Raw genomic sequence first — 13,738 nt, forward strand, 5'->3', positions numbered from 1 at the left:
ACAGATTTTACGGACTGAGTTGTCAGAAGATGGAGGCTAAGTAAGGTGAGGGGCCTCCTACGAATTTGGTATAGGGAAGGTAGAGTTAAACCAGCAAAATTCAGCCATTGTGGGAATCGAGCAAGAGACTTCCTTTCTTGCAAAAGTTTGGAACCTGCAAAACTTGTGCTAAAAAAAATCGTAAGAGGGTGGGTTGGCACATGATTATAATGGAGAAAGTGGGAAATCTAATTGATTGCATCACAATGTGTCTGGAGATTGATGTGAACAGGAAGGGTCCAGTCAGTCATGAAAACAAAGACAAATGGAGGCCGAAGGCAGTGGTGCAGTGCTCTTAGAAGTATCATCAAGGCTTAGTTGACTTCAACACATGGTTCCCTTGGCAGATCTTTCCCTTTGGTGCATGAAGGGGCCTCAAGTGATACCTGTCAGACCCTTGGTAAGAACAACAAACTCCTCTTGTTTTGATTCCTTGCCCTCCCAGAAAGCACCGGATAAACGTGGCTTCTGGTGGAACCCGGCTTCTAAGGAATCAGACCCATAGGGGACAAAATGACCGGGGCAGGCAGACCTCTGCGTTCCAGACTGGCTGACATCTGAGTTCTTGTTGCGATGAGTAAGCTGGCTGCCTGCTACCTGATTAAGTCTCTATGACTCAGCAAAGGCGAGCCTGCATCATACTCACAGGGACATCTTCGAGGGCAGGTTTCTGAGTCCCTGAGGCTGAGCTCCCACTGGGGAGCATTCATTAGGGAAACGCCTATGGGAATCTTAGCAATGCCATCATTCTTGACTTGCACTAACACTGAAGAGCCCTCCAAATAAATGCATGGTAGATCAGTAATATCTTCTGGTGATTTGAACAGTTTCTCTTAAAAGAACTGGAGCCTGAGATTTACTTTTTTTTTGAGACAGGGTCTCGCTCTGTTGCCCAGGCTGGAGTGCACTGGCATGATCACAGCACACTGCAGCCTCAAACTCCTGGGCCCGAGCGATCCCCCAAACTCAGCCTCCTGAATAGCTGGGACTCCAGGCATGTACCACCATGTCCAGCTAATTTTTCTTATTTTTGTAGAGATTGGGTCTTGCTATGTTGCCCAGGTTGGTCTCAAACTCCTAGGCTCAAGCAATCCTCCCACCTTGGCCTCCTAAAGTGCTGGGATTACAGGCATGAACCACCACACTGGCCACTTTCTTAAATAACACTATCTTTCAAAATACCTATTCTAATTTTGTTCTTTTTTTAATGACAGTGAGCAGTTGTTTCTGCTGTTTTTGAGAGTCTAAGTTCCCCGTTAGCCTTCTGTAACAATGACACAGCACACACACTGCTTCATTAGAGTTCTCAGAATATTTAATCTTTCCGTTCTGGTATTCAATTTTACTGTCAAGGCCAAAAATAAACAGACAGCCATTGAATCTAGGTTCTCTTATAAATAGCTTACATAATTGCTCTAAAATATGCACCAAGAGATCAACGGATGCTCTTCTGGAATATCTTGAGGAAAAACCCCAAAGCATTTGTTACCCTGGTGAGGGAGAATCCACTAAGCACTCTCCGAAAGAAAGATGGCCAGGAATTCCAAAAGGCCTTGTAGCAACTACCTGAATTCACACCCCAGCAGAAAATATGTCAGCCTTATCAGAATGCTCTGCTGATGCCTACGGAGTCAAGAGGCCTGCTGTTGAATAAATGCCGTTTGCTTCTGTCTACCCTAATCATCAGAGATCGTCCTCTTTTCTGGGTGAATGATTGTAACCCCAGTCACTGGCAAGACAAGATGACATCTGCTGAAACCAGTGGCAGAACGTTTCAGACTCTATCATTCACATAGTGCCTTCGTGTTAATGATTCTAATCATCTTCACACCCTCAACGCAGCAAATGACAGCCCTATCTCCAGTCGCATTGTCACCAACTCACCAATACTCTGGGTGCAGCAATAAAGGCTGGTATAACAACCAATGTGAAGATGGTTGGCTGGTTTTTATAGACCAGAGGAGATGGAAAGGGATGTTATACTTTGAATTTTCTAGAAGTTAAATGTTAGGTTATACAATCACTTTTCAGCTATAGGTATTACTTTGTCTGACGGGTATGACTATTGTTTCCCTTAAATTGGGTTTTCTGCTTCATAAGGACAAGGTTAAAAGACCTATCAAAGAGATGGCGGCTGCTTGTGGGGGACTAGAGAGATGCCCATGGGGCCCCAGAGAGCGTGCATGTCCCAAAGAGTGTGCCATGCCCAGTCCACTCATCACTGACAACTTCACTCTCCTGGTGGAAGTGCTTCCCTTAATAGCTTATGTAACACAGAGCTTCTAGAAAAGTACTGTATGGAGTCGCTCTCACCTGAGTGAATTTACTGCCCCCCCAAGACATGACTGGGAATTAGAAGGCATGCTTTACCCATTTGTTAAAAGAATGATCTAGATTTTACCCTAGTCTTCAAAACCCTACTGCCCATCACCACACAAATAACAACGTGAGGTAATGCATATGGTAATTAGCTAGATTCAGTCATTCCACAATGTATATATACTTCAAAGCATCACATTGTAAACATTAAATACAAACAATTTTATCTGTCAATTAAAAAAACATACTGCCTCAATCAGAACCAATAAGGTGGCAAATGTCTAGTAAGATGGTATGCTTGCTAAGATTCCTTGGTCGAAGGGAGAGGAGTCACCATGAAGGTCTTGGCGCCCAAATGCTTCAGGATGTGCCTAGCTTTTACCAGCCTCACAAAGATAGGGGAGAAGCGGGGTATGGGCAGACTGAACAGCCCCCTTGCCTCCACTCACTTGGAGAGGCCTACATCAAGTGTCCTTTCAGAAGAGTCTGGCAGGTCTCCACGGCCCTAAACGCCAGACCTAACTGCCTAACTCTAAGCTCACAAGGACAGTACCCATGTGCATGCTTCACTTTCAATCAACCAGCACAGTGGCCAGCCCAGAGAAAGGACTCAATAAATACTGAATGAGTGAATGAAAATAAAACATTTATCAGGCAGCAGATCCAGAAAAAAAAAACCCATGACAAATAACATAAAGATTATGCCATTCTGTGCTCACGTGTCTCTACCAACACATTTTCTAAGTTGCTAGATTTATTTTTAATGGCTATTTATCAAAGTTTTTAGATGCATTTGGATTCCCAGGGAAGATCGCCAAGATACCAAGATAACTGTGTTGATTTGATCAGCTGGAGCAAAAAGAACTAGAGTCAGCCTTCTATCATTACTTCACAGTTTTAGCTAGAGTCTTCCTACCCTCGTGGTAAATAGTAATTATAAAGACTGGAATAGTTAATCTGTGTGAGGCATTTACCAACTACTAGGCACCATGTTTAAGAATTTATGTGCATCATCCCAGTAAATCTTCTCTCAACACTTCGACAAGGTAGGTACAATTATTCTCATGATTTTATGGATGAGAATGCAGAGGCTTAGAGACATTCAGTGACTCGGGTTTGGCTATAGAACAAGTAAGTGACAGAACCAGGATTCAAACCCAGATCTATCTGATGCCACAGCTTAGGGTCACAACCACTGTACTCTTTGTAATGTTTGCCATCCTTATTCCTGTGTCCTACTATTTCAAAACATTTCCTATGCAGTCACTACTAAGTGTTTAGTATCTTTTCTTCTCAGTGACTGATTTTGTCAAATGACAATCCACTATTGCTACAGTCATCAGTAAAAACATTTCAAGTGATTTTGCTTGGTGGAAAATTTCCTTATTGAATGATGAGCTCTTCTCTGTTGTGTGAATTTATTTCCCTCCTAAAATATGGGGGATGGGGGAGGAAACCAGAAGGTGGGTTGTCATCACTTAGATACCTGCTTCTACACTAGTGCTTCCTATACTGTAATATGCAAGCAAATCACCAGAGAACGCTGTTAAAATGCAGATTCTGATGCACCAGGTCTGGGGTGGGGTCTGAGCATTTCTAACAAGCTCTCAGGTGATGCTGCTATTGCCGGTCCATGGATCTCACTTTAAGTATCAAGAATCTAGGAAACATTAAGAACCAGAATCCAGATTTTCTAGAACCCAAACTCAGACTCCAAGAGAGAATAACAGGTGTGGAACAGAACATCCTTCACCTAAACAATACAAGAAAGCAAGCAATCAAAAAGCTTACAAAGTGTGGCTAACTTAGCCTTTAAACCAACCTAATGGTCTATGGGCCGTAATCTTGGCAGGCGCCAACACCATCTAGCTTCTTAAACAATTACATCCATTCATCAAAGCAGCACAAATTCCATTAAATGCTACTTTAGTATCCTTGGCAACGAAGCCACCAGCACTGTAGCTATCCTTCCCACACCTCAGCCCTACTGGAATCGTGCCATGGCAAGATCTGGCTCAGCACCGTCCAGTAACAGAGTCCCCATGGACATGAAGTGGGTTGAGGCTGGGAAAGGTGGGCAGAGGCCACGCGAAAGCCTGGGCAAAGAACCTAAATATGGGATTGCTCCTCCCTTATACTGGAAAGTGCTTCTAACTTCCCAATATTTCTTATTACATCGTCAGCAGGGAAAGAATACACCTGGAGTGAGGCAAACACAGATGGAGTGGCTGATTTAAACAGTGGCATGGTCAAATGGCTCCCACAACAAAAGAGAAACCGTGGATGAGAGATGTGTATATACTAATATACGGATATGTGCGGGTGTACTCACACATGTACGCATATAGTGTAGAAAGATTAACAGGCCTCGCCCTGCATCCTCAGCCTTACAATGTGCTTTTCAACCACTTCCACAACACTGGCTACTTTCCCACCCCCAAGGACCATGCTATGTGGGATGCTGGCAGTCCACTTACCAAAAAGAGCACCCAAGGTTCTCACAGTTTATTTGGGTGCTGAAATGTGCCAGTGCTGCACCGAGTGCTTTACACACACTATCTTGTTTATGTATGCAACAACCCCAGAGTAGAGATCACTGTTGCCAGCTAACAGATGCATCCTATGATGAAACTTGTTACAGAGTATATGGCAGCCGAGGGCTCAGAATCTGGGTCTGTTGAATGTTCAAATGCCAGTGCTCTTCAACATTACACCAAACTTCCCCCATCCCAAGTCCCAACATGGGAGCCACAACTCCGCTGAAATCAAAGTGAAGGAGACTTACATTCCCTTCCTTTTCAAAGTCCGGTGGAAGTAACTTCACGAAGTTATCGGGGAACACGCCTCGTCTGCCGTTCAGCTCTCCTTCCCACCAGCCTACGTCGATGCAGTCCTAGAAAACAGGAGAACAGAGAGTGAGAGATGGGGGCAAGCAGCCTCCAGAGGGGTGTAACCCCCCTTTTCAAGAGAATGGAGGCCCTTTCCTGGAGGTCCGTGTTAATGAGGCAATGGTTACCAAGTCAGCACAAACCCCAATGTCAGAGGGGAAAACAAAAGCTTAAGTCCGCTTAACATTGTCGGCTGGTACTCAAAACCCAGTGCTGCTTTTAGATGCCCTGAATCAATAAGGTCTTCTTTTTCCTTTCTTTCTTTTTTTTTTTTTTTTTTTTTTGAGACAGGGTCTCACTCTGTCGCCCAGGCTGGAGTGCAGTGGTGCAATCTCGGCTCACTGCAACCTCCGCCTCCTGGGTTGAAGCGATTCCTCCATCTCAGCCTCCCAGCAGCTGGGATTACAGGCACGTGCCACAATGCCTGGCTAATTTTTGTATTTTTTAGTAGAGACGGGGTTTCACCATGTTGGCCAGACTGGTCTCAAACTCCTGACCTCAGGTGATCCGCCCGCCTTGGCCTCCCAAAGTGCTGAGATTACAGGCATGGGCCACTGCGCCCAGCCTTTCTTTTTTCTTTAAGGATGGGAGAATATGTGTTTTCTTCATTTTAATTTTACTGAAATAAAAGTATTTCATTAACTGCAAATATGGCTTAGAAAATATCACATGCACAAATGTGATTAGCCTGTCACAAAGCTTGTCAATATTGAAAAAAGGTTTTGTGACAGTCAGCCAACCAGAAGAAAAATCATACTTTACACAAGCTCATTAATGCACTGCTCTCCTTCACCTTCTCCTTTGGATGTTGATGATGCACAGTTGCCATCATGAAAATCCCTTCCTCCACTTTACAGGATGCAATGTTGGCATCCTAAATGAATGAATAAGGCTCTCCATTCTTCCAGAGTGAACTTGCTTCCCTTTGGATAATCTCTATTTTGTTCATTCATTCATCGAACATTTATCAAGCATCTACTTTGTTCTGGACACTGAGCCAGGTGCTAGAGAAAGGACAACGAGCAAAAATGGCAAGAGCCTGGCCTTTTTCATGAGCCTAATGGCCTCGTGGTTCTCCTGGGCACATAACCTCATGCCACAAAACCACTTCTAGTTTTTCCCATTTTCAACTGGTTGGAAGTCCCATTTGCTGGAGTTTTATCATATGTCTCACATTTGTCCTCCGAGTCCAATTCCACTTCTACCGCCTGACCCAGGACTCATCCAGCCTACTGTAAACCTCCTCACTTGGGCAACGCTTCCTGCCCAGTATATATATAATATACACACCACTGTCAAATATAAAATTCCTTGAATAAAATCCCTGTAATCAGTTAATCTCCATCCCACTTCAGGCATCCTGACCCTGAGCCTGCTTTTTGTCCTATAGCAGACTCCCAAGTCTTGTGATCAACAACTTCCAGCTGAAGCCCAAAATGAGAAAAGGCTTTCCAAAAAACAAACAAACAAAAAACCTGCTGATAACACATAAGGGAAAGCAAGAAGGTGACAGAGAAAGAGAGGAGATCATGTTCAGGGCCCATGGAGAACCCATGGTCTCCACGACACCAGTGGGATTAGAAAAGGGCTCAAGTACCAGATGTGCAGCTGGCCTAAGGCCTTGCTGTAGGGCCCTGGGAGAGCCATGGCTCGTATGGCTCATTTGTACCTTGTTAGATCATACATTCCAGCAAGGTGAGGAGCACATCTGACTTTTCACCATTATACTCCCAGCCATGTACACAATGCCTCATATAATAAGTATTTGTAGAATCAATGCAGACTCTTTCTAGCCCTGAGAGTTCTGCGATCTCCTCCAGTCCAATACTTGAATTACTGTAGAACAGGATGGCCTCTATCTGCCTAAACTCGTGGGAATTCTCTATAAGTTAGCATAAGGCCCACCTCAGGTAGCAAGTAATTCATCACCACCTTCCACTGCCCCAGTGGTATCTGTTACAAAGATAAGCTGACCCCTTAGGGTCTTCCTTAGGGAAGAGAGTGCAGATTTTGGAAATCAGTCCTTAGTCACAGACTATAAATTCTAGCCCCAACCAACAACAAAAAAAACCAAAGACCCTTGAAGTATCAAGTTCAGATTTACCCAGAACAAAACAAGGGTCCAAAAGTCTTTCAACATGAAAGGATGCTTATCCTTCTGGAAAAATGACAGTGAGAAGTCCAAGTAGATAATCTGGTCCTGCCCATGTCACATCACCCCCTGAATACTAGCATCAGTCTTCAAAGAAGGGATTTATGAACAGGAGTGGTGGCAGGATTTGGTGGCTCCTGAGGTTCTTCTGACCCTAGGATGTTACAAACATCATCAATGATACCAGAAAAACTTATGAAGGAAGCTGGGAGTAGAATTTCTTTGACCCTAATTCTTGGAATTAGGTTTCTTCAAAACTCAACTTGAAACTCACCTTTAAGAAACTGACTATGATGAATGCCTTATCTTTTCTCTAATGCTCAGTACAGTGTTAATTTGCAATTAATGATATTCAATTCAATAAACATCTATTAAATGCAAAATATATTTAAGCTCTGTAAGCACCAAACCTTAAACACGCAGATGCAGAGAACATGATCTCTAACCCCAGGGAGCTTAGAGATGTATGGGAAAGACAGACATACAATATTACGCAAGGTCCTTTGGGTAACAGGGATCAAATGAGTGCTCTAGTACCAAAAGAGGAGAGAACCATTAACAGTTTTTGCAATAATCTGAAATCTTTACATGTGTGAATGGTTTGCTTAGCTGAGGACTGGTCTTCCTTCCACATTCATTTCAGGTCATCTGATACAGAACTATACCCACAAAAGGCATTCAAAAAAAAACTATCTGTTTTTGCAGGGAGACAGAGTCACATTCTCATTGTCTAGGCTGGAGTGCAGTGGCATGATCTCGGCTCACTGCAGCCTTGACTTCTTGGGTTCAAGAGATCCTCCCACATCAGCCTCCTGAGTAGCTTGGACTATAGGCACATGCCACCATGCCTGGCTAATTTTTCATATTTTTAGTAGAGATGGGGTTTCGCCATGCTGCCCAGGCTGGTCTTGAACTCCTGGGCTCAAGGGATCCATCTGCCTCGGCCTCCCAAAGTGCTGGGATTACAGGTGTGAGCTACCACACCTGGGCTCAAACTTTCTAAACAGTGTAAATTCATGCTTCATCTTAGTCTTATGCAAATAATAACCCAAGAACCTTTTTTGCTTCACATGTGAGAAAAACAATATAGAAAATGTTAATAAGCAAAAGCCCATCCAGAATAACTTTGGTTTTTTTTGTGTGGTTTTTTTGTTTGTTTTTGTTTTTGCTTTTGTTTTGAGACGTAGTCTCACTCTGTCGCCCAGGCTGGAGTGCAGTGGCGTGATCTCGGCTCACTGCAACCTCCGCCTCCCTGGTTCAAGCAATTCTCCTGCCTCAGCCTCCCAAGTAGCTGGGATTACAGGCATGTACTGCCACACCCGGCTAATTTTTATATTTTTAGTAGAGACAGGGTTTCACCATGTTGGCCAGGCTGGTCTCGAATTCCTGGACTCAGGTGATTCGCCCACCTTGGCCTCCCAAAGTGCTGGGATTATAGGTGTGAGCCACCGAGCCCGGCCCAGAATAACTTTAGATCCCATACACCCCTATGGGAGAAAATGGTACATAATGACATTGTATGTCTCATATTTCCCCTTGGTGATGACTGGCTTGGATGGCCCATCTATATTCTGCTTCTTAAGGAAAACACTAACAGTGCTACTCATGGCACAATTCAAAGAAGAGAAGGGAAGCATGAAGGGAGAACACAATATGTCTAATTGTTCTGATTGGTACAAGAATAAACACAAGGTCCATGGATGAGATAAGCACAGTCAAAAGAGAAAACTGCCAGTGTGATTTAGTGCTACTAGCAGAAGTAGAAAAAAAAAAAAAAAAAAAAAACAAGAAAAAATAGCCAAAGAAAAGAGTCTGCTATAAGACAGAAAGTGGGCACAGGGTCAGGATGCCTGGAGTGGGATAGAGATTTACAGAGAAGCAAGGCATTTTTTTCCCCCAGCAATACAAGCTAATTTAAGGGAAATAGGAATAATTTTAACAGCAAAATGAGAAGTGAAAATAAGTCCTCTTCAACAAACCAGACAAAAGAACTAGTCTTTTGATGGCAGAGATGAAGAGACTTGTATGAGGGCTGTGCTTTCGAAAGTATAAAATAGCAGCAAATTCTATTTATTTGTTTGTTTATTTGAGACAGAGGCTGGCTCTGTTGCCCAGGCTGGAGTGCAATGGCATGATCTCGGCTCACTGCAACCTCTGTCTCCCAGGTTCAAGCGATTCTCCTGCGCCAGCCTCCCCAAGTAGCTGGGATTACAGGCACCTGCCACCACACCTGGTTAATTTTTTTGTATTTTTAGTAGAGATGAGGTTTCATCATGTTGGCCAGGCTGGTCTTGAACTCCTGAACTCAGGTGATCTGCCCGCCTCGGCCTCCCAAAGTGCTGGAATTACAGGCGTGAGCCACAGCGCCTGGCCTCAATTTATTTACTGAGAACCTAAAATGGCTCTCAAACCTGGCTGCACACTTAGAATCACCTGGGAATTAAAAAAAAATGCCAATGGCTGGGCTAGACTTCTAAAATGTGCAGGATAGGAGATGAATCCAGGGGAGAAAAGAAAACCATCATGTCCTTGTGGGGCTCCCAAGCTCAGAGTCTAGTGGGAGAGGCAGACACAGTGAATCAGAATGACACAGAAACACTGGCAGAAGTGCTAGAATGGATTTACAAACAAGTGGGACCAAGACAAGCTGGGCAGCCTGGAAGCAGAGAACAAGGACAAGAACTGAGGCAATGAGAATGGTCAAGGGCAGACTTGCTGAGCGTAAAGGAAGAGAAGAGGGAGAGAGGAAAGCTGTGCTCATGGAAGAGAATATACAGGAATTAGAGCTTGGAACAAACCCCGCCCCTCCAACATCTACTGAACAGTGATATGAGGTGTGAGGCAAGACAGCACCCACTGAGTGACAGGGGCAGAAAGGAGGGGCAGGTGATCAACCACTTGTGAGGCCCGACTGCCATCAGGGCGGAAGTGGATGTCCCCAAGGAAGATGGTAGAAGTTGAGTGAAGGCAGGATGGTGAGGCAGTAGCTGACCACTGAGGAGAGAGGTAACGTGGCCCAAGTACTACAATTTGTTTCCAAATCTGGGGCGCTATTAATAAATTACACCAGGACCCCAGGCATAACTCCAGACGACAGTTACCTTCATGGAGTTTTAGACTCTAATACAAATGAGAAAGAGCATTGTAGGCAGGTGAGGGGATGAACTCTGAATGAGGTGGGAGGTAGAAATGAGAAAAGGAGCAGCATGTAGATGACGCTTCCAGAAAGCTGCTGTTTAGACATAAGCTCCATTAGCATGAACTCAGGGGAAAGTAGACCTAAACGCTTAGCAAGAATATGGAAAGAAATCTTATTTCTGACATATCATTTTTACTCTTTCAAACTCAAGTCCTTAAAATGGCAAAAATGGTTTCTCTATGCCTCAACACCAGGGAGATATTAGGGTAACATATACTTTTCCCTATAAAATGCAAATGATGTTTTTCCTTTTAAGGAATGAATGAATTGAGCATTAGGCGTTGTGTAGTCCAGCCTCTGCGTTCTGCTACATCTCAGGTTATCTACTCTCTCCTAGCATACTGCTTATAACAGGGAACTCACTTTGTCACAAGGGAGCCATTCCTTATTTTGCCTGACATGTTCAAGTGGAACTCAGAGAGAGGTGGAACAGAGCAAGCATGGGCCATGTGACACTTAAGCTGTTCCCTAGTGACGAAAGCTCCCTGGATCTCGGTTTCCTGACAAATGTGAAAATCTTTGCAAAGTATAAAGAGTGACACAAGAGCTGGTTGTTGTTATTGTCATCATCGTGATTACATGGCCTGGTCCGAATCCCTGAGGGACAATGTGACCAGGAGAGCTGCTTAATTACACTCATGTGCATTTGTCATGTGACCCAGCGCCATCCTCGAGTGCCAAGGAGCCACTCCTAGTCCCTGCTGCCTCAGGTGAAACCCCCTGGCAGCAGCTCACACACTTGGAGGGGGTCCAAGGGGAGGGATGCCAAGGCCCCGGGGTGTGTCTGAGGAAGGAGGCCTTGCCCAGACTTCAGTATCGGGCCTCAGTCTGTTCAATCTTGCCAGCATGGCCCCGTGTAACCTGGCCGAAGTGCTCCACACAGCTGAGAGCGACTCCCTGACATACAACCTGTGGGCACAGAGAGGGCACGTGAGACCTGGTGTGCCTACCTCTAGTCTAGGCACTTCAAATCTGTAGAAAAGACAAACTTGCCACCTAGCTTGTACATTGGTTAACAGAATGAGCTACAATCTCATCTTGGGCTGTTTTGTCAAGAGTACAAAGCCATGTACTAGATGAGTGGCTCTCACACCTGTCTGCACATTTAGAATCACCTGGGAATTTAAAAGAAAATGCCGATGTCTGGGCCAGACTCCATACCCATTAAATCACAATTTGGGGGTGGGGAATGGGCACAGGAAATCAGTGCTTTTACAATGTCCCTAGGTTTTTCCAGTGTGTAGGCTGAGAATCAGTGATTTAAGATGAACGCTTCTCAAGCTTTAATGTGCATGCTTCTCACTTAGGGATTTTGTGAAAATGCCAATTCAAATTCAGTAGGTCTGGGGCAAGTCTGAGATTCTACACTTCTAAGAGGTTCCCAGGTGATGCCAATGCCACTACTCCGTGGACCATACTTTGAGTCACAAGGTTCCTGAAAACGATAAGCTCCTTGAAAATGAGGATTCTTATCTTCACACCTCTGTCTCCATCTAATTCCTGCCATAGTGCCCGGAACATGTCAATTCTGAATAAATGTTGACTGAATAGATGAATGACCCAATCTTCCTCCAGACTGTTGTCCCACTTCTCTCCACTTTCAAACATCAGAAGTGAGGTCAAACTGAACAAGGGGGAAGCAGGTATAGAATTACTACACAAAGGAAGCTTCATCTATATGATCAGGCTTTACCTGCTGATCTGTTCTGAATTTATTATTTATTCAAAATTGTGGCAAAAACTTTAAAATTACCCCAAAAAGGAAGGCTACATTTTCTCAGGCATTGTAAGTGTCTTCTTTGAGTTCAAATGGGAACATGCAGCTTAGAAACAGACATTTCAAACCAAAAACTGAAAACATAAAAATGGGTACACCACTTGATGCAAACGAAAAAGAAATGTATTCTGCTCAGTCACTTCTGGTGGTCAGCTGCCCTCAGGCTCCCCAGTCCCAATTTCCCAGAAGTTATCCAGCATGGCTGTTCTTCATGACCTTCCCTGATATCATTTGAGGAGAAAATGAGTGTTGGACAATTTGGGTGAGGCTGTTAAGTGAGCCTCAGCATGCCCCCAGAGGGCCTCACACCCTCAGCATCCACCAGCAGTATGGAAACAGCCATTTAATATTTGCTAATGAACGCGTTCTGCATAGAGCTTAGGGGTGGGGGCTATTGAGCGAAAGTTCCATGGAAGCTGGGGCCCAGAAGCACTCATCTCTGTCTCTGCTTGTTAACACCTCCCCAAGAGATGCAATTATTCTGCATGGCTGGGATTTCTCTCAGAATTTTCTACATCCCCATAAATCAGTTACTAAAGGAGGCTCAGCCACATATCATGGTTTATAAGGTAAGAAGAAAAAACGAGGACTACACTGACTACTATTCAGTGTCAGAAGCAATGCCTGGCAGACCAAAATTAAAGAGAGAAGCCTGAGGAGACAGTCCTAGGGACGAGCTTACTCAAGAAAACACTACATTCCAAATGCCAACATCACAGGATAACTAAGGCTTAGGCAGTCATTCACTTTTTTTTTTTTTTTTTTAAGACGGGGCCTCACTCTGTTGCCCAGGCTGGAGTGCAGTGGCATTCCAAAGTAGAGCCATTGTTGAACATCTTTATACAGAAGGATAAATACATCATGGCTCACTGCAGCCTTGACCTCTCAGGCTCAAGCAATCCTTCCACTCAGTCTCTCGAGCAGCCAAGACTACAGGCATACTCCATCATGCATGGCTAATTTTTTAATTTTTTTGTAGAGTCAGGGTCTTGCCATGTTACCCAGGCTAGTCTCAAATTCCTAAACTCAAGTGATCTGCCCGCCTCGGCCCTCCAAAGTGCTGGGATTACAGGTGTGAGCCACCACGCCTGACTGGCAGTCACTCACTCTTTTGTAATACAACGAAGTCATGACCCAGAGTTGAACTACTTACAAAAAATCGTGGCTTCTTAGCAGGCAACAATTTACAGGCTTTGCTATACTAACTTTTGCTTTTTTCTTTTTACATACTATATAACTAGTAACAAGAAACTGGGTGGATAACACACAAAAAACAGTAAACACATTTCCTCTTGGGGATGCCAATATTAACTGAAGCAGGTATCAATGCCTGAAAACTGTACTCAGAAACACCCCTATGTCTT

The 13,738-nt window shown here is 44.2% G+C and overlaps 1 protein-coding gene across 21 annotated transcripts in view; it reads right to left on the minus strand.

The window, feature by feature from the left end:
• Positions 1-13,738, minus strand: part of SH3KBP1 (SH3 domain containing kinase binding protein 1) — a 356,082-nt gene that overhangs the window by 71,907 nt on the left and 270,437 nt on the right. For all 21 annotated transcript variants that reach the window (XM_063804933.1, XM_063804930.1, XM_054676597.2 and 18 more), the window contains one exon: positions 5,144-5,251. In XM_063804933.1, coding sequence (XP_063661003.1) covers positions 5,144-5,251 — 108 coding nt within the window. The remainder of the gene's footprint in view (positions 1-5,143; positions 5,252-13,738) is intronic.

Source organism: Pan troglodytes, chromosome X (assembly GCF_028858775.2).
Source record: "Pan troglodytes isolate AG18354 chromosome X, NHGRI_mPanTro3-v2.0_pri, whole genome shotgun sequence".
Lineage (NCBI taxonomy): Eukaryota > Metazoa > Chordata > Mammalia > Primates > Hominidae > Pan > Pan troglodytes.